This window comes from Prionailurus viverrinus, chromosome B2 (genome assembly GCF_022837055.1).
Source record: "Prionailurus viverrinus isolate Anna chromosome B2, UM_Priviv_1.0, whole genome shotgun sequence".
Classification (NCBI taxonomy): Eukaryota; Metazoa; Chordata; class Mammalia; order Carnivora; family Felidae; genus Prionailurus; species Prionailurus viverrinus.
This window is the reverse complement of record NC_062565.1, coordinates 8,183,815-8,205,700: the sequence shown is the minus strand read 5'-3', so window position 1 is coordinate 8,205,700 and position 21,886 is coordinate 8,183,815. Positions and strand designations below refer to the sequence as shown.

At 39.2% G+C, this 21,886-nt stretch overlaps 1 protein-coding gene across 8 annotated transcripts in view; it reads left to right on the top strand.

The window, feature by feature from the left end:
- Positions 1-21,886, top strand: part of CDKAL1 (CDK5 regulatory subunit associated protein 1 like 1) — a 712,098-nt gene that overhangs the window by 478,894 nt on the left and 211,318 nt on the right. For all 8 annotated transcript variants that reach the window (XM_047858501.1, XM_047858499.1, XM_047858493.1 and 5 more), the window contains one exon: positions 19,358-19,538. In XM_047858501.1, the coding sequence (XP_047714457.1) occupies positions 19,358-19,538 (181 nt within the window). The remainder of the gene's footprint in view (positions 1-19,357; positions 19,539-21,886) is intronic.

Here is a 21,886-nt window from a genome sequence, read left to right as displayed (position 1 = left end):
TCCATCCTTTCTCTTCCAGGCTTCACATCTAGAATCCTACTGACTTCCTTTATTAGCAGCTCTACCGCTTTTCACCAACACATGCCTCCACCCAAGTCAGCCGCCTAATCAGTCACACTTTTGATGATTACACAGTTTGCCACGCTCCTTCCCCTCACCATCCCCAGTCTCGCTGTCCTAGCGAAAGCCATCATTATCTTGTGCCCTGTCATCTCTGTGTCTTCCGAGTCATCCTTAGGGTGCTGCTAGAATCATCTCACGGAGGCACAGCTTTCAAGCATTCTCCTCCCAGAAGCCTCTGATAGTTCCTTTTCGCCAGGCTTGTGTATGTTGTTCCTATCCTCCTCTTTAGCTGAAGTTCCGGTACTCCTCGTCATGCGTGCCCTGTCCTGTGGTGTTTGTTCCTTCTTTTTTTTTTTTTGCCGGAATGCCTTTGCTCTTGCTTCTCCTTCTGTTGAGAGTATTCAGGCACCTTTTCTCTATCTGTGCTGTTCCGTGTAGGAGCCATACGTGTTTGCTGAGCACGCGGAATGTAGAAAGTCCAAACCACCATGTGCTGTAAGTGTGATCTACATAGCGGCTTTCAAAGACTTCATATGAAAAAAAAGCGTAACATATCTCGTTAATGTTTCTATTGATTGCACGTTGAAATGGCAATAGTTCGTGCGTTTTTGGGTCACGTATTTTTAATTTCACCTCTTTCCTTTTGTCATACGACTGCTAGGAATTTTGCAGCTACATATGTCCCTTGCATTCTAGTCCTGCTGGACACTGGTGCCCTCTACCATCTGCCTGTGTCCTCTGAGCCCCTTTCGCGAAGGCTTCCGGCGTCTCTGTCCTCTCCGCATCGTGTTACTGTACCTCTTCTTTGCCCCGCTCTCGTAGCGCGTGATCACCGCGCCTCCGCTTGTAGTTATTTATGAGGAGGTGGTGTGGCCCTGAGGTCAGAGCTCAGAAGTGGCCACCACGATGCCTGCGATCCACGTCACCGTCCTGCCGCTTACTGACTTTAGGTCCTGGGGCCGGTCACTCAGCCCTACTGAGCTTCGGTTTCCTTTCTGTAAAACAGCCACGATGTGAGTACCTACCTTACAGGAGAACTAAGGGATTAGTTGAGTCAGCATATGAGGAGCACTTAGAGCAGTGCCTGGTGCAAAATGCAACGGGGATGTTTTCCGCAGCTACTGATGTTACCGCTGCTACTACTGCTGCTTCCTGGTGGACCCCTGACGTATCTCTGACTGAGATCTTCAAAGGCAGGGATGGCACCTTACCGTCCTGTGGCACGGGGCCACGACATGGGAGGTCCTCCTCCTGTGATATTGATGATATTGAATGTTGATTGGATGCATTGTCGATTTAATTGATGCTGTTGATTGTGTTGAATTTTCCTTGAGGAGCCATCACAACCCAAAGTGAGTGACTCCTCTGCCAATGTTAAAAAAAACAAAAAACATTTAAGGTTCTTTCACCTTCCCCAAATATGTGTAATAGTGGCTCTTTATTCTATTTTCCTGTCCTCAGAGGTATATCCTAGGCAGTACTCATAGAAATATCTCCAAGACTGCCCTTCCTTCCTTTCATAAAGCATATTGGCCTCAGCGAAGAGCATGTCCTGTCTGAACGTTCTCAGCACTTGTCGCCCTCTGGAAACGGTTCTGCTCACCGTCCCTACCTTGGTGCCAGGACGTGCCTTCACGTTTCACTCTCCGTGTCATTTCTTTGTGATGTTCTGTTGCAGTCGGCGTGTTTGTGTTCACATTTCATGCAAGTGTCATCATGCGACCGAAGACAGTTCTTGTTCAAGCCTGCCTGGAGCACGTGACTTTGCCTTGAGGGCGACACGGCTTTGTGCGGGAGGCCTGTTGTTCCTGACTGTGCGGCCCTGTCTTAGACACTTAGCTGTGATGAGAGAGCCATCGGTTGTCTCTTGCCACCTGGGGTCTCTCCATTTACTCTTCTGATCAGGATTGGTTCTGTGAGAGCTGTTTGCCGAGGGAAACTGTGTGCTGTAATTGGAGCTCTGAGGTGGAATATGAATTCCGATGACGTCACACTCTGTTCCGGTGAACGTCAGCGGACTCTGCGTTAGGAGGTGGCCGTCTGGGGCCCTGTGTACCCAGTCATGTCCTCAAATCTCTGCATTTTTTCCTCGTTGCTCCTGCCCCGCACCCCACCTGAGCCCTAATTTCATCTCCTTTGTGGCTCATAATGCCATTTATTCCACCACCCCTGCTTACCCCACGCTTCTCCCTTCCGTGGTATTGAACCTGACACTGTGATCACATCACTGTCTACCTCAGCCGGTGGCTGGGAATGACGCACAAGCCCCAGCGCACAACCTGTGCTTCTGTTTTCCTGGCCCCTTAGTTGGAGGTACTCGATGCGTGTTCGCTGCATTGAATCAGATCATCTTTAAACCGCCCAGTAGACCTTGCCTAGGCCGTGTCACACTTGCTGCCAGCATTGCTGGTCACAGACGGAACTCTTCTCCTTTACTGCTCTCTCTGACATCACAGCACCCAAATCTTTGGCGTGGGCTGTCCTTCCCGAGAATTATTCAGGTTAGCAGGTTGGAGAGGCTGCTGTTAGGGTTGGAAGCCCGACTCCTCGCTTGCCAAGACTTCCCCTCTCTAAACCTCTGCATGGGAAACCTATCACTCCTTCCTTCTCACAGGGTTGTTTGGATGTCCGTGAAGTAGTCTAGAAAAGGAGTATCAGCGTGTGACCCTTCGTGGGTCTTTGCAGCCATTACCTGCATCTGAATTACAGGCAAGACAGAGATGCTTTGGCTTCTGTGTCAGGCTCCGAACCGTTCAGGACCTGGTGTCGAGCATAAGCTGAATATTCCTCTGATTCTTTTGCCAAAAATGATGTAATCAGGACCGCTTTCTAGACCTTGCGTGGCTTGGGACATGATGCGAAGTGTTAAAAATTAACAGGATTTCTTGTTTTCTCGCTGCCTGCCTGAGCCAAAGGCTAGTTATGTCTATTAATGTTTCTAGTCTCCTGGGGTCCTACCTCTTCCTCTCATTTTGGCACCACTGAAAATGTGTGTGATAAAATCTGAGCTGTCGTGAATCTTTTTGTTGGCTACTGGCACAGATAGGATATTTGGTAAGGATATTTTTTTCTACATTTCTTTTCACTGGCCGAAAGGATAAGTGCATGAGTATTGTTTTAACATGAGAGTAATAATTGGATAACTGAGGACCGAACGGGAAGATGATGCTAAGTGGGTGTTTTTGCTGCTTAGCCGTGGTGAGGTCATCTGATGGCACTCATGCTTCTAGATGAGAGCCTCAGAGAAGTTGCTGTGTGAGGATACCTGATAGTTGCCGTTTCTGAGAAGGGAGGCCTTTTGGAATAAGTGTATCTGGCACTGTTCATATTCTCTGCCCAACATGGGTGGAGGCAGTTTGTCGTTTAAGGTCACAGGCTCTGAAAGCAGACAGGATTCGGATCCAGACTCTGCTGCTGACTGCTGTGGGACCTTGGGCAGTTTACTTAATCTCTCTGTGCTCCGTTGCCACGTCTATAAAATGGGAATGTACTACGTACCTTTGAACTGCTTTGAGGATGAAATGAGTCAGTATCACGCCAAGCACTGGCACAAAGTGCTCAGTAAGTGTCAGAGAGGCGGGTGTCACAAATGCCACAGTACGCATCAGCCTGACATGGAGTTCACGTACGAGTAGTTCATGAATGTTTTTTCCCCTAAACGACGACTTTGGGGGTTGCTGTAGTTTCCTGATGTCCCCTAATGTAGCGACTTTGTTCTTGGGGTTTGAAGTGCTTCTTGGTTGCGGATCAGCTACCACCTGTGTCACAGCGATGCCCAGCATCCCACCACTGGTGACCCAGGTGTCGTAAGAGGCAGGCTGCCCCCCAGAGGGCTGTTGGGGCCTGCGCTGAGCTGGGTTACACACGATTGGGAAGAGCCTCAGAGTGTTCTCAGGATTGCTGGAATGTGTCTTAGGTGATACCGTGTGGCTGTGCCGACCACCAGCCAGGCCCTTTTGGAGGGTGGAGATTTGGGCCAAATGGGGACCCAATAGGCAGTGTCGTGGAAGGTGACGAGCCCTCCAGGTAGAAGCGGCAGCACCCACTGACCAGGCACATTTCATGTGTGTTTCATACGGAAGGGACCCGTGGCCACCTTTTGCCCCAGCAGCCCTCACAGATCTAGACTGTCCAGAACTTTGCCAAGAGCATATCATTTCGTCAGTAAACGATGTTTGAATGATGGGATTTATCACCTTCAAAAATAGAAGAGAACAACTGTGAGGCAGAATTAGAATGAAGCCTCCTTTTCCGTTTCGCATCCACCTTCAGCTTCCGGGATTCCAGCGTGAACCCCTTTCTCTGCAACTTTAAACGGAGGGTTGCAAATAAACTTAGGTCATTTATTGATTTGTTTTTCCAGGTCATTTAAAATAAACATCGATCCCCTGTCAGTATTTTAGTTATTTCTATAAATAGAAATATTGAAGGGGAAACAACTATTAGCTAGCTAATACTTTTTTTTTTTTTTCCTTAGTATTCATTTGAGAAAGATGTCCTTCCTTGTAAGCAGGACAGGTCAGTACCAATGGCCAGGATCCTGGTACCAGTGGCCTGGACCCCAGTGAGAGGCTGCCACTTCCAAAGCCCCCTGCATTGCCTCTTCCCTCCCCCTGCCAGATGGGTCAAGGCTAGAAGTTCACCTTTAGGACTTTAAAGTAAAATACTATGATGGATATGAGATAAAACGGGAATTAATCACTAATAGGTATGAGGAAAGCCTGTTGCCTTACTGACTTCATTCATTCATCCCCCTGTCTTTTTTGCCCCATTCTCCCTTCCCCGTCACCTTTTAAGCCACTGAGCAGCTCTGTGTGCTGAACTGTGTGTGCTGTCCCATTACTGCTGAGTGTAGGGATATGAATATGACCCCACCCTTGACCTGCAGATACTAATGGTTTACTTGGAGGCGTAAGACAGGGATACATGTGAAAGGTACTGGGCAGATCATAACAGGGCCACCAGAGGTCTGAGGTGTGACCTTAATTGTGTGACTGAACTGAGATGCAGAGAGAAAATCAGGAAAGACTTCATCAGAGAGGTAGGCTTCAGGGGACGATTGCGCAGAGAGAGAGTACTCTGATTTGAGTTGTGTCAGTGCATATTTAGCGACCGTGGAAAAGGTTGATTGGGGCTGTATTTTGGAGAGTGTCATATGCCCACCATCCTCTCATACTCACCCTGGAGTGTCCCTGGGAGTACTTAGAGCAAAAATCAGAGTCGTGGGCTTGGTTGGCTAGAGTCTCTGCAGATAATAAATATTTTTGGCTTTGTGAGTCATACCATCTCAGTGGCAACTGTCACAGTTACTCAGTTCTGCTTTTGTAGCCAAAGCAGCCTTAGACCGCATGTAAATGAGTAGGTGTGGCTGTGGTCCAATAAAACTTTATTTACCAAACAGGTGCTGGCTGAATTTGGCCCTTGAGCCATAGTTTGCCATTCCCTTGATATATGATATTTAGGGTAACCTGAATTGAAAACCAAACAAAATGAGAGTTCAAGTAATACGGAATAAAGGATATCGTTGTGAATAATATTCTACTGTGTTCTGATTTGGTGGCTTCTGTTGCATGCTTGCCCTCTCCGTGTGTATGTATTTTTTTCCGTATTATTTATTATGCTGCTACACGAATTGCATTTTAGGATGGCGTAAGTCTTGAAATGTGGAATCTCTGAGTGCCATTTCTTGATGATGACAACACTTCCATTAAAAGCAAAAATTTGCCTGATTTCTTACTTATGATGGGCCGAATATTAGAGCCAACTGCATTAGGACCATATAATTTTATAAATTATTCTCCCTGAGACCTGATGGCTAGCTGCCTTCCAATTGTGCTTTCCTATTAAAGAATGCTGTGATCTGGGTTTGACTCTCTAAAATTTCAATAAGTGGGTTTTTTTTTTCAAACTGTAATTTTAAAAGATTTAAGAAACTTGTTTAACTTTATAGTTTTTGCCCTGTCCTGATATTCATTTAATTGGTTCTGCTAATGTGAATGCCCTTTCAAATATGAAAAAAATAAAGCAGGAAGGAAAAGTTGATTATTTCTGTAATTGGATTTTCTCTTGAATAAAATGATTTCGCCCACGTTATCTTTCTGACTTAAGGGATGGGGGTGGGGGGACCAGTTTTCTTTCACATTATAGTCAGAAGCAGACAGAAGAAGGTATAGTCTGTTCCAAGGTATCAGAAGACCATATTGGTTTTGGTTGTAATTAATTACTGATGCTGAATATACTCTGGCCCCTGCTTTCATTCCCAAATCTAAATTTCCACTGTGTGCAAAATAATTCCATCCAGGAAGAATTCTAATTACTTTAGTAATTATCATCTTATCTCTAAATGGAATTCAGACATTTGCTGCAGTTTATGAATGTTGGAAATGTTTCATTTCCTTTTCACCTTGAATAACAGAAAAATACACATTACTGAATCTGGCTTCATTGAACCTTATAATTCATGTTACCATAGAAACAGAAAAACTCATATAAGAATTGTGTTAACAGTACTGTAGATAGTAAATACCTTCACTTCAACCAGCAATATCATAAAATGATTTTAATAACAGATGTGTAAAAACTCTTTGAGATTTAATATGGTTCCTTTTAAATATTATAACAATATTACTCAGTATGCTTACTTACACTTTTTAAAGCAATATCTTTGGTCTTATGTAAGGCTTTGTGCTTATTCCAAAATATTTGCTGTGGAATGCAGGCATAACGTTATGGGATAAAAAACTTACTTAACACAGTATTTACTTAATTTTTAGTTAACAGTAGTGATTCATTTGGTTTTTTGCTTGAAGCCAAACTGTATATTCATGATTTATCCTGGGTTTAGGAACATAGTGGATGACACTAAATTCTTTGATGTCCTCTGCGCCTGCTTGGCACCCCTCCCTTTTTTGCGCCTTTTTTTTTTTTTTTTTTTGTTAACTACCTTTTTTATTCCAGAAACTAAAATTGTACCAAATTTAAACTAAATAAGCCATCTGGATTTTTATTTAGCATATTAAACGTAGTTTTATTGGGATGCCTGGGTGGCTCAGTGGTTGAGCGTCTGACTTCGGCTCAGGTCATGATCTTACGGTTCATGAGTTCGAGCCCCGTTTTGGGCTTTATGCTGACAGCTGGGGGCCTGGAGCCTGCTTCAGATTCTGTGTGTGTGTGTGTCTCTCTCTGCCCCTCCCTCTCTCTCTCTCTCTCTCTCTCTGTCTCTAAAAATAAACATTAAAAAAATGTTAAGTAGTTTTATTGATTTTGAAGAGAGGTAATAATTAAAAAAAAAACCTAATTGCTACTACATTTTTTCCCAGAAAGAGGCTTTAAAAGGCTATCTTGGATTTTAAATATCACTTATAATTAGTATGTGAATTACCAGCAGATTTTGGCTAATATTTGAAAACTGTCTCTTCAACCAAATTAGATGTAAACTTCTCTCTAACATTCACAAATTTTGTGTTCTGCTTTGAAGAACATACATACTCATTTATAGGAATACATCTATATTCTTTGTATTCAGTGTGCAAACAGAGTTGAGGCTTTACTAGCCCTATCATCTATTACTGTACCCCAACACAATGTGGTTTGTGTAAATGTAACTTCATTAAGGTCGTAGAATAGGACACTGGTGAGTTTGATTGTTTCGATCTCGGCCCAGTTAGAAAGAAAAACTATGCAAGGGTTACCTATCAGAAGATATTTAGTACAAGGAACTTAGGACATAGAAGTTAGAAGGCTGGAAAAGTAAAGGTGGGGAGATGAGATAACCAGAGGGTAATAATTACTGAAAGCAGTTGCTGCCAAGAGGGCTGGGGGAGCAGAAGGGCAGAGTCTGTGTTACTGGGTCCTGGGAGCACCGACCCCAGGGGTTGCCACCTCACCAGCAGGAAGTGACCACTTTGAGAGGCACCGAAGTTTCTCCCTGCTTCTGATCTCCTGTCACACCTTCTTTCTCAAGACCTAACAGGAGGCCAACTGCCAAAGGAATCAAATGTACTTTTTTGGACTCTGGCCCCAGTAATACGATTAAAAGTAGATGAGTGTGAGGCTGAGATGTTAGTTAGAGTAACACCAGTTTTCATCATCTCCAAAATAATATAATAACTGACTGGGTGGGGCCCATTTTATATCGCTGACTTTATATTAGGTTAAACTTTATGAAATTGGCAGTAACTGACTATTTTTAATTTTCAAACAAAACAAATGAAACAGCAATATGTAACTCAGCTTCCAGATTATACTAAATCTACTACTGCAGAGATGATGACTTCACTCATTGTAGTCAGATGAACCTTTTCTCTTAGGAAAAAAAATAAATGTCTCTTACATACACTGTGTCATTAGGTCAAAAGTTGCTTGTGTTTTTTTTCTCCCCCTAATAATTTTTTGGCTGATCTGAAAGCATTCATAGAAGTATCTCCTAACCTTATTTGGGTCACAGAAGACTTTTAGAATCAGAAGAAAACTGTAGTCACTTCTCCCTGAAATATACACATAAAAATTTGCATGCAATTTTCAGGAATCCACAGACTCTGAGAGAAGAAATTTTAGAATGGCGTAAAGAAAGGGCTATATTGGCACTGGCATTTCTTTGACTTTTTGTTTCTTTACCTCTTACTCATGATCAGCATGCCTATCAGAAATGCATACTGCAGACACCCACCAACCTCTCATGAGTTTAACATCAGAAGAGTGATTCTAGGTACTTAATCAGTGAACACAAAAAAGAGAAATGGATGGATGGATGGATGGATGGACAGGTGGACGGACAAATGGATGCACGGGTAGACAGATATTTATTCATTTGAGGAGACTTCACCAAAGAGAAAATTATCTACAGAACTGCTCATGAAGCCATTTACTTTCTAAGTAATTTCTGAGCTGTTTTTATTTATTTATATTTAGTAGGTTTAAATTCTCAACTAGTATTAACTAGTTTTTCATTTGTGCACTTTCAACATAATTAAAATTCCAGAAACAAGCTAAGCAGTAGTATAATTCCTTCATTAGATATTTTAGGAATTTTGTCAAGCTGCACCACAGCCAGAATATTATTCACATCTAGAGCATTTGGGTTTTTTTTTTTTTTATACTTTACACATAAATCAATTCACCAAATGTTAAGGTCTTCTAATTTTTTTTTTCTGTGATAAAGAATATCAACCTGATCGTGTCATGCAAACTCTGTTTGTCTCTTAAACGCTCCTCAGTTACTCCTTAGATCATTTTCTGCTAGTACCGATCTACGGCACAAAGTACAAAAGAAATGCGAGCAGCAATTATGGGCCATTGGTGTACTGAAAGGTGGAGGAGTCCAGGTTCAAGGTATTTGGTAGAGTGTTGTTGTTCCTCACTTCCGTTCATTCCTTAAGGGACACAGAAGCAAGTTGACATCTATTAAGCATCTGTGTGCCAGCTGCTATTATAAATGCTTTATATTCATCACATCACTTGATCTCTCAACAGCCCAGGAAGGGATGTGCTCTTATCCCCGTTTTGTAGAAGAGAAGGACCTGAGGCTCAGAACAGTAACAACACTTGTGAAAACGTGACTAGAAACCAGGGACCCAAATCCAGATTTAAAATCTCATTTCTTTCTACCGATACTGTTGCTGCTTCCTCTCTCTCAGCCATCTGGAGATAGGAATAATTATATCTACCTGCTTCTTGATGAGTGATGATAATGATAAAAACAAGAAAATACCTTATGAAGAATAAATTTAGCATATAGCCATTTAGGTTTGAAATGCCTCCGTATTCATTGAGGTACATTTGTGGAAAGAGCACCAACCAGGTGGAAAGGTTTGGGTTTGAATTATGATTCTTCCAGCAATGGCGTGGTGACCTTCGGTAAATCATTTAACCTTTGGAGACCACAATTACCCTCTTTAAAACACAATTCTGCAGATAGAGGCAAGTTTTACTTGCTGTAGTAAATTGCTTTGCAAATATTATTACTGAATATTTTTAACATAAACTCATGATCAGCCACTGCTTCTAGTACATCAGTTCAGTGAGCACCTCAGTGACGCGGGTGGAGAGAAGACTGCCGTATCATCTAGTGATTCTGCAACTCTGGGCAATTTACCACTCAATCTTATTTCCCTGAGGGTACTTTCCCTGTGTCTCCCAGAGGTTAAACTAGAAGTTACCTAAGTTGCTAACACATTGCCTGGCACTTAGTATCATCCAATAGATGGTAGTTGTTGTCATTTCTTTGACAGGGTTACAGTAATGATAGCTAAAACATAACAGGCAGTCTGTGGCTGGCACTGTCCATAGCAATTAGTACATGCACTACCTCCTTAATCTTATGTAGGAGTACTCTTACTCTCCCAGTTTTAGAGAAAAGGAAACCAAAGCCTACCAAGGCTAAGTAATTTGCTGTAGAGCATGCAACTCGTTAGTAAAAGAGCCTCTTAGTTATATACGCAAGGGGAGATTTTTCTCCCAGATACCCATATGAAGATGAGGGTCATCCAGAGGTACGCCGGTCTGTCTTTGTCTTAGTGACTTACGGCTTTTTAACCCTTATGCTGATGTATAGGCGCTTTTTCTTTCTCAGCTCATGTCCTTTAAGATTTGTTGTTCAGGAGCGCCTGGGTGGCTCGGTCAAATCTGTTAAGTGTCCCACTCTTGATTTTGGCTCACGTCATGATCTCACAGTTTGTGGGTTCAAGCCCCGTGTCAGGCTCCGCACTGGCAGTGCTGAGCCTGCTTGGGATTCTCTGTCTCCCTCTCTCTCTGCCCCTCTCCTGCCCCCCCCCACCTCAAAATAAATAAACTTAAAAAATTGTTTTTCATAGAAGTGTGAAAGTAATTTTAAAGCTGCTGACAGTTTTCTCAAATTTACTTGAAAATGTCATGCTGTTTCTCCTTAAATTTCCTTTTTTAGGATGAACAGAATGATACCTTGTTGTTGTCTGTTGGTAGCTGGGACATAGTCCTTCTTGCCGTCCTGCTCAGAACATAATTTCCTTTCGACCTTGACCTTAACCTTTTTTATCTCTGCCCTTCCCTCCTATTTGGCCATGTTTAATTCTTTGGCTACATCCTGTCGAAAGTTCAGTTGTTAGGACTCTTTGGAAGAGAGTACCTAATGGAGGTTTCCTGCTACCTTTCTGTCTTCAGAAAGGCTTCCTCCCCACCCCACCCCACTTTTAACAGGTTTATTATGGGTATAATTTAGATACCATGCAGTTTGCACTTAATGTAAGTTATAGTTTGAAATTCTTAGTAAATTAAGAATTTGTGCAGCTATCATCACAGTGCAGTTTTAGAATGCTTTACTTACAAGAAAAAGTTTCTCAATGCCTACTTGGAGTCAATCCCTGCTCCCCCCCTGAGACCCAAGCAACGACTGATCTGTTTTCTGTCTAATTTTGCTTCTTATAGAAATTTCATATAAATGGAATTAAACAATAAGTAATCTTTTGTGTCTTCCTTCTTTTACTTCAGAATGTTTTTCAAGGTCCATCTGTGTGGTGCACGTATCAGTAATTGGTTCTCTTTTCTTTGTAGGTAAATTTTCATTGTTCATTTTGTTTATCCATTTACCAGTTGACAGACATTTGGACTATTTCCAGTTTGGGGCCATAATGAGGAATGTCACTGTAAAAATCCACATAAAAGTCTTTGTGTGGACACACGTTTTAATTTCTCTTGGGTAGATTGCTAGGATAGAAACTTTCTTAGTCGCAGTAAGTGTTTCACTTTTTAGGAAACTGCCACACTGTTTTCCAAAGTGACTGGAAAGTTTTGAATTCCCACCTACAACGGATAAGTGTTTCTGTTTCTCTAGATGTACATCAATGTCTGTTATTTTTTTAGTGTTTTTTTGTTTAATACAGCCTTCTCCAACTGAGTGTGTGTGCCATCTTAACACGGTTTTAACTTGCGTTACTCTGCAAACTAATGACGTTGAGGCAGCTTTTTATGCACTTATTAGCTATTCATCTGTTTTCTTCAGTGAAGTGTTGGTTAAAATCCTTTGCCCATTGTACAGTTATGTTGTTTGTCTTTTTATTAGTGACTCATATGAGTTCTTCATATATTTTGAATACAAATATTTTCATCACATACATGATTTGCAAATAATTTCTTCCTGTCTATGACTTGTCTTTTTGTTTTCTTTATGGCGTTTTTCCAGTAAGTCCAGTTTACCCAATTTTTTTTTTCTTTTATTGTGCTTTTGGTGTTAGCGTTCTAGCTAAGAAGTCTTCGCTGAACTCTATCGAGGACACAAAGATTTCTTCCCATATTTTCTTCGGGAAATTTAGTAATTCCAGTTCTTACATTTAGATTTAGTATTAAAAGACTTTCTGTGCATACCATAAGGTAAGGGTCCAATAAGTTCTTTTTGTTTGTTTGTTTACTTTGCGTATGGTATCCATTTGCTCTAGCATCGTTTATTGAAAACATTGTCTCGACCTCATTGAATTGCTTTGGCGGTTTTGTTGAAAATTAATTAACCATACAAGTATATTTGTTGAAAAGTAATTAACCATAAATGTATAAATGTATGGGTGTATTTTGGGGCTGTCCGTGTTCCATTGCTGTGTCTTTATCCTAATACCACACTGCTGTGATTACTGTAGGTTTATAGTAAGTCTTTAAGTCAGGTTCATCCATTCCACCAACTTTGTCCTTTTTTTCTCTGGCTACTCTAAGTCCTTTGCATTTCCATACAAATTTTAGAATCAGCTTTTCAATTTCTGCAGAAAAATGTGCTGACATTTTGGTAGCAGTTGCATTGAATATGTGTATCAGTTTGAAGAGACATGCAATCTTAACCATAAAATATTCCAATCCATGAAAATTATATATTTTCTATTTACTTAGATATTCTTTAATTTCAGTAAATTTTAAGAAAATCTCTTTAAGTCCTGTTTCTAGAGTGTAGGTCTTAGACTTCCCAAATTTATTCTTAAGTATTATTTATGCTATTGTGAATGGAATTGTGTCCTTGGTTTTTTTTTTTCTTTTTATGTTTATTTATTTATTTATTTATTTTTGAGAGAGAGAGAGAGAGAGAGAGAGAGAGCAAGTGAGAGAGAGGCACAGAGGGAGAGAGAGAAAATCCCAAGCAGGCCCCACACTGTCAGTGTAGAGCTGGACGTGGGGCTCGATCTCAAGAACTATGATATCATTACCTAAGCCCAAATCAAGAGTCAGACACTTAATCGACCGGGCCACCCAGGTGTCCCGACCTTGATTTCATTTTCTGACTGTTCATTACTAATATAAAGTGTACAGGTGATTTTTATATATTCATCTTTAGCTCTGCTAAACTGGCTTATTCTAGTAGGTTCATTAGATTCCTTCGAGTTTCCACATACAAGGTCATGTCATCTGCAAAAACCTATATGCTTTTCTTTTTCTTACCTTTCTTGCACTGACTACAATCTCCATAATATATTGAATTATAGAAGTGAGAACAGAAATCCTTGCCTTTTTACTAATCTGAGCGGAAATGCATTCAGTCTTTTACCACTAAAAATGAGGGGCACCTGAGTAGCTCAGTCGGTTAAGTATCTGACTTCTACTCAGGTCATGATCTTGTGGTTTATGGGTTCAAGCCCCGCATCGGGCCCTGTGCTGACAGCTCAGAGCCTGGAGCCGCTTGGGATTCTGTGTCTCCCTCTCTCTCTGCCCCTCCCCCTCTCATGCTCTGTCTCTTTCAAAAATAGAATAAACATTAAAATTTTTTAAAAAATTAAAATTGGTAATTGCTGTAGGGGCACCTGGGTCGCTCAGTTGGTTGAGCGCCCGATTTTGGCTCAGGTCATGATCTCGTGGTTCATGGGTTCGAGTCCTGCATCAGACTCTGTGCTGACAGCTCAGAGCCTGGAGCCTGCTTCAGATTCTGTGTCTCCCTCTCTCTCTGTCAAAAATAAATGAACATCAAAAAAAATTTTTTTTCAGTGATAATTGCTGTAGACCCCTTATCAGGTTGAGATAATTTTTCTCTATTCTTTGTTTATGGAGAATTTTTATCATGAATGGGTGTTGGATTTGTCAAGTTAGTTTTCTGCATTTACTGAGATCACCATGTGGGTTTTACCCTTTATTCTTTTAATAGGCTTACTGCATTAATCAAAATTTGTATGTCAAATTTGCATTCTTGGAATTAAAACTTGATCATGATTGGGGCGCCTGGGGGGCTCAGTTGGTTGAGCACCCAACTCTTGGTTGTGGTTGAGGCTGTGATCTCGCAGTTCTTGGGTTCGAGCCCCACTTTGAATCCCTGGTTGGGATTCTCTTTCTCTCTCTCTACTCCTCTCTCACTGACTCTCTCTGCCCTCTCTCAAAATAAATAAATAAACTTAAAAAAAAATAAAAACAACTTGATCATGACAAACAATCCTTTTTATATGTTTCTGTGCCCATTTTGCTAATATTTTGTTAAGTGTCTCTGTTTTCATAAAATATATTGGTCTAGAATTTATTTCTAATCTCTTTCTCTGGTTTTTATATCAACTGCTGCTGGACTTATAAAATGAGTTCCTTTTTCATCTATCTTTAAAGTAGTTTCTATAGAATTGGTTTTATTCTTTCTTAAATGTTTCATATAATTCACCTGTGAAGCCTTCTGGGCCTGGGTTGTTTCATATTGTTTTCTTTTGGTGGCAAGATTTTTAATTTCAAATATAATTTTTCTAATACATAAAAGGCTATTTTGATTTTCTGTTTCTTCTTGAGTCAGTTTTAATAATTTATGTCTTTTTTTTTTAAGAATTTGCTCATTTCAGCTTAAGTTTTTAATGTCTCTGCACAAAATTGTTCATAATATACCTTTAGTGTCTTTTTCTTTTTAATGTTGGTAGCATCTGTGGTGCTTTCTCCTCCTTCATACCTGAAGCTGTCATTTGTTTTCCTTTTTCCTGTCAGTCTTGCTAATAGTTCAGTAATTTTACTGTTTTGTTTCAAATATATACCTTAACTTTTATTGATTTTTTTCTCTATTTTCTATTTCACTGTTTTTTTTTAAACCGTTATTTAATAATTTACTTTTTAATCCTACTTTGGGTTTGATTTGCTCCTCTTTTTTAGCTTCTTGAGGTGGAAGCTTAGACTATTGTGTTTACCTCTTTGTGACACAGACATTTCAAGTCATGAATTTCTAAGTACTTCTTGAAGCTGCATCCCATATATTTAGATGTGTTTTTACTTTTATTCAGAACTAAAAACTGTTTCTTGGGGTGCCAGGGTGGCTCAGTCGGTTAAGTGTCTGACTCTTGATTTGGGCTCAGGTCATGATCTAATGATTCGTGAGGTCAAGCCCCACTTCAGGCTCTGTGCTGATAGCGTGGGGCTTGCCTCCCCCACTCACACTCACTCTGTCAAAATAAATAAATCAACTTTAAAAAATATTTCTTTTAGCTACATGTTTGTTTATGCATAATAATTTTAATAGATCTGGTTCTTTTTTTGGTTATTTTTATTTCTTTCTCTTGAAATAAATAGAATGTGTGCATTAGTCTTAATTTTTCCACATATGAAATTTGAAGCTCATCCTTTTTCCATTTTTTGCCAGTAGAACACCAAATTGCAAGTGAAAGTCTTGAGATGATTAAAGTACAACATTTTAAGTGGTATTTCAAATACACTATGGGGTGTGTAAGTATGTGTTTATTTTTACTCAGGGTAAATAATTAAGTCTTAAAATATTTGGGACTCTCTTAAATCCTAGCCTCTGGCCAGCAAAGAGGTCATGCTCTCCTGATACCCTCCTGATTGATAGATTTGCGGAACTGATCATAGAACCAGTTCTGCCACTGCCGATGTGTAATTAGAATCTTTCTCATTAATTCTATTCCCAAGCTATTTAATGAACCCATTTTGCCGGTAAAAAGCTTGTATACGCCAGAAAAAAATAGTGGGTCAAAATGTACCTGTCAATTAAGCTAAGAGAACATTTTCATCTTTCTTTCAGACTTATTTTCTCATACTGCTATGAAAACATAAATATAGAAGGTCTTTTAAATTTTAAAAACATAGAATACCTAGTAATTATATTCATTAGGCTTACAGCTTTCAATACATATGTGGAAATGATCATTTTTAAAAATTTTAGTATTTTGAAAATTCATTGCTTTTCAAAAACAGCATTCGCTGGTAATTAGCATATTAAATATTTGGATTAATGTTCTATTTTACACTCCTTAAATTTCCTCATAGCCACTTAATTAATTTAGAAATTAGTTCACTTCAGACTTACTTGATTTTCTTATGAACTGAAGAGAATTATTTACTAGGTAAATTAACAGTATAAATATGAGGGTTTTTTTTTTAAGTTGGTTCACCTAAAGAGCCTAATTATTTTTAAGAAACATTATTTGCATGTATAAAATTAACGTATAGATGAGCCTCATCTAACATTAAAGTGTAGTCTTTACTTTAGAAACGTTTTATAGGCAATCAGTTTATATTCTTACATCCTTAGAAACCAAATAAACTGTTTTTACTTTTATATACTGACTAACATAGGTCTTTTACAAATTCATAGTTGGCCTGTCCTCTCCTTTGTTATCAGTCAACTTTCTGTGTAGATTTTCAAATATATTCACACATTGGACATCCCCTTTTTTAACATTTAAGAGGACTCCTGGAAAGATTTCTCTTTTCTCCTTCACTGTGGGCCTTAATGCCAAAGTAAGCAGGTGTTGCATAATACTGAGCTCAGCTATCCGGGGTCAAGGAGGATTGGGGGAGGGGGAATCAGTAAGGTACTTTCCTTTGGGAATACCCCATAGTCGAGTGCCAAATTCATTCCAATTCACAGCCTACGACAATAACCAATTGTCTTGGTTTCTACAGTATTTCACAGGCAGTTTCTAAGATTTTTTTTTTTTAATTTATTTCCTAAGGGAGATAGACTCTTCTCTGTCATTTCTGCTGTGATCTATTACTTACAGTTTTAGTTGTGGATTTCTTTTGTTCAGTAGTTATAAGTCAAGTGTAAACATTTGCTAATTAAACTTGTTGACATACTTTTTCTATTCAACATGCTTTTAGTAAGTCTAGAAAATGGTCTTTTTATCTACAGCTTACTGTCAAAACATGTTTTTTATGATTTTCAAATGTAATTTTGATAATCACCTCTGAAGAAGAATGTTTTTATATCACCATAAAAATCAAAAAAATTGCTTTTCAAATATGCTCTGTTTCATTTTTCTCTGTGCACATTATCTCTTTTTCTGTTTACCAACACAGAGAAAAGTTCTAGCCTTTGGAACTTACCTCACTAATTCAGGGTCAGCCAGATTAATAGCTGGATGAGACCAAGTAGAACTCAAGAAAGAAATATTTTTAAAAATCAATGCCATTCTTCTTCCACACAGTAATTAAAGTATTATCCAAACAAGATATGGAAAGCCAATGTTTTTACGACGCCATTTGTATTTCCCTTTCCTCATGGTTATATCCTTTGTTCTCTCTTATGCCCCCAAATATCTAATATATTTAAATGGGATAAACTGTTTTATTCATTCATATAGAACTACATGTAGGGAATAGAGAAATTGATATAGTTAGGTGTCTTTTGGTTTGTAATGTTTGAGGCTGTTTTTCCCATTTTGTATGGATCGAGAGTAATATTGGAGCTTTGAATACTGTCCATGATATTTTGGTATTGTTATACTGTTAACACACAGTAGAATATTGTAGCACACTCTGGGATAGACTCCACCACAGAGAAAGGACATTCAAGATGTTAACATTTGGGCTCATCAAAAACAAAGGCAACTTGTTATCCAGTCAATCTCTGATGAGAAGCTTTTGATAATTTATTCTTAATATGAAAGGGCAGAGTCACTCTTTCTTGATGGCGAGTCTCAGCCATGAATGACAGGGAGCAATATACAAGAACTTGGAGGAAATGGAGAGCATTGCAGTGATCAGAGGAAAACTTATGAAAACCTTTAACTGATACCTTTAGGAAGAAGAGATGTTGCATCTCTAAAACAAATGATTAAGTGATAATATAAGAAAATTTGCTAGACCTAAAGACCATGAGTGTCCCGATTGTGCCCTTTACAAAGATTTCATGCCTAATCCAAGGTCTATTATCATGAAATTTAAAAACATTGAGAAAAAATTAATATCCTAAAAGTTTTCAAAAAGAATGTAGGGCATATATAAAGAAGTTAGAGGTTTACATCAGAGTGAATCAGGACATCTCATCAGCAACTTTTCCAGGTTAAAAAAAGAAACAGTAGACAATTCTGATGGCTAATATTTTTCATTTTGGAGGGCTGTGAACAGCCACACTATCAGTCAGTTGTGTAGATTAAGACGTGTTCAGATTATGCTAAGACAGTAACAGAATTTCTCTGGCATTCTTTTTGATGAAGCTTCTGAAAGAATGCTCCAGCAGAATTAATCAAGAATTATGAATATAGGATCAGGTAAAGGGGGGGGGGGGAAGAAAACCAAAGAGCAACTTTCAAGGACGACAACTGGTTCGTTATGAAAACAACACATACCAGAGAAAGTAGGAGTGGCATTTCCAGGGGGAAGAAATTGAATAAGTGAATTCTATACAGTACCTTGAGTGTTTAGAAAATAATATTGGTTTTTGATCAATCTGAGCTTGTGGAAAACATGGACACAGGTACCTAGAATAGGAAGCAAAAAAAAAAAATTTTTTTTTAAAGTTTTTAACTCTGGGAAAAATTAAAAGGTGGCAAAAGAAAACATGATGGTAGTGTATACCAGTTGTCTGTGAGCAGTACCTTTGCAGTTAGGCTCCTGGAAATACGACTAATTTAACTAAAAACTGTGCAGTGATATTACTGAGAAGGATGGGATAGAGTAGTTTAAAGGGCTGCCTCAGTGGAGAAGCTAATAAGTATTGCCTGAAAATCAAAAATCTAGAAATAGCAGAATCAGCATCTATTTTAAAATACAGAAAAAAGAACAAAGAAACATTCAGAACAATTAAAAAGGAATGGCTCTTGAGGAGGACAGGGGCCCCTGTTGTCCATAAACTTTTAATATTTAGGACTCTCTAAAACTATTTGCTTAAATGTCCCTTTCCTAAAAATAAAATTTAGTTTCAAAACATAGGCATTTAAAAGATCGGAGAGGGTCACCTGGGTGGCACAGTCAGATAAGTGTCGAACCCTTGATCTTAGCTCAGGTCTTGATCTCAGGGGTGTTAGTTCGGGCCCCGTGTTAGTTCGGGCCCTACTTAAAAAATACAAATTTAGAAAAGAAACTGTCAGAGAAATAGAATAATAATGGATGGCATTGAGTTTTTTTCCATTTTTGTCTTGTTATTTTCTAGAGTTCCTGGAATAACTCTTGCCACAGATATCATCTGTGGTTTTCCTGGAGAAACAGACCAAGATTTTCAAGAAACAGTGAAACTCGTTGAAGAGTACAAATTCCCCAGCCTCTTTATTAACCAGTTCTACCCGAGACCAGGGACTCCTGCTGCAAAAATGGCACAAATTCCAGCACAAGTGGTAAGAGACTTCTCTGGCAAGGAAGGTGCTAGATTTAGCCAGCAGCTGTAAAAATGCAGCCCCGCTGTCTATCTTAACCCAACGGGCTCATGGTATAACCTTGAAGTTAAAAAATACAGGGAGGTGGGGAAGGGAGGGGCGGTGTCTGGGTGGCTCTGTTGCTTAAGCATCTGACTTCGGCTCAGGTCATGATCTTGCAGTTTGTGGGTTCGAGCCCCGTGTAGGGTTCTGTGCTGACAGCTCAGAGCCTGGAGCCTGCTTCGGATTCTGTTGTCTCCCTCTCTATTTGCCTCTCCCCTGCTCGCTCACTCTCTCTCTGTTTCTCTGTCTCTCTCTCTCAAAAATAAGAAAACATTAAAAAATATTTTTTTTTTAAAGTTTGAGACCCAATAATGGCAAACTGTTTTCCAGAATGCCTCAGAAATTAATGTTCTCAAAGTAAGTTAGTTTCTAGATTTATTGGCTGAAATGGGAAAATGTTAATAAGCTTGAAGAGGAAGTCATATGTTCTTAACTGAAAATTTTCTGTTTTGTTTGAAATAACTAATACAAAATTGTGCCCTCCCATTAATTTTCCTCAAAACTTACATGAAATACTAAAAGGAATAACCCAGAACTTGTTATTTTTTCTATTATGCCATATGTAAATATCAAACATAAAACATACAGAGTTCTTATTTGAACATTTGGTTGAAAAAACATATTTTTATTTGTATATACAGATATATATATTTAATATATTTTAAAGTCCATTTTCCCCAGTAAAACTAAAGTGACTATCATTCCTTGTTTTCTCAAAATTTTCTACCTTTTTATTTCACAAATTTCTGTGTATACAAAGGTAGGAAAACATTTTCCAGGTAGACCATATAATTTTATTTCTAACTTAATCAAAGAGAAAAGCACATTTCTCACCACAATCGACTTTCACAACTGTAAAAGTAAGTTGAATTAATCCATTATTTTTATATCTAAGTTATAATAGACTTTATTGCATAAGACAAAATTCACCTTTTTTGGTCTACAGTTCTTTGAATTCTGACACATGCATACATTAATTTAACTACTACCGCAGTCCAGGTGTAGGACACTTCCGTCAGCACCCTAAATATTCCCTTTTATTTTTTTGTGGTTCTCTACTCCCTCCATCCCCTCATCTCTTGTCCTTATAGTTTAATCCATTCTTTTTCAAACTTTACCTCTTTCATTAATAAGAAGGAAGTTTTCTGAGCTGTAACATGCCTGAAGACGTGTGTACAGCTGTACATTTCTCTAAAGTGGATACTTCCGTGCACCCTGGGCAGATCCAGAAGCAGAAAATTGCCAGCACCTCAGAGGTTCCAGTCATGCCCTCCCCGCCACCCTCTCCCTTTCCCCGACAGAAACCGCTATCCCTCGTTTTAACACCATACATTAGGTTTGACCTGTTCTGTACTTGATGTAAAGGGAAGAATTCATCAGTGTTTGAATGTTTGGCTTTTTTTTTTTTTTTTTAATGCGGGGAATACTTTTGATTGTTTCTGTTTTTCAGTAAAATTAATACTTGCCACACAGTCTTGCCTGAAGTTTTAAGTTAACTGTTCAGCATTAACAAGAAGTGGATTCTTCAGGGTGCCTGGCTGGCTCAGTCGGTAGAGCTTGTGACTCTTGATCTCATGGCAGTGAGTTCAAGCCCCACTTTGGGTGTCAAGATTACATAAAAACCTAGGCGGCTGGGTGACTTAGTTGGTTAAGCGTCCGACTTCAGCTTAGGTCATGATCTCACAATTGGAGGGTTCGAGCCCCACATCAGGCTCTGTGCTCACAGCTCAGAGCCTGAAGCCTACTTCAGATTCTGTGTCTCTCCCTCTCTCTCTTTCTCTACCCCTCCCCTGTTCGTGCTCTGTCTCTCTCAAAAATAAACATTAAAAAAAAATTTACAAAGAGAAGATTATATAGAAAAATAAAATCATTTTAAAAATGGATTTTCTAGTAAATTATAACACATTTAGCTTCGTTAAATAATTTTTCATCTTTCTCTTCATTGTTTATTATTATACAGTTTGGGAGGCTAATACAGCTATCTCAAATTTCACATCTGAAAAATCACTACATCTCTGTCAGGAGTTGAACCTATTGCTTATTGAGATTGTTGGTATTTCAGGAATTGTTACAATCTCTCTGATCTGTCCTAAAATAGTGAGGCATGAACTGTCCCTGGGTGCCCACTCTGCGCACCTCCCTCAAGCCCCCAATTTTCACTTTTTTTAAACAAGATTATGTTGCTGAGACTAGTCTGTTTTTGCAGGTAGCTCTTGCTCGTCTATTTTCATTTCTGTACAGTGTTCCACTGCGTGCTCGCTTAGCCA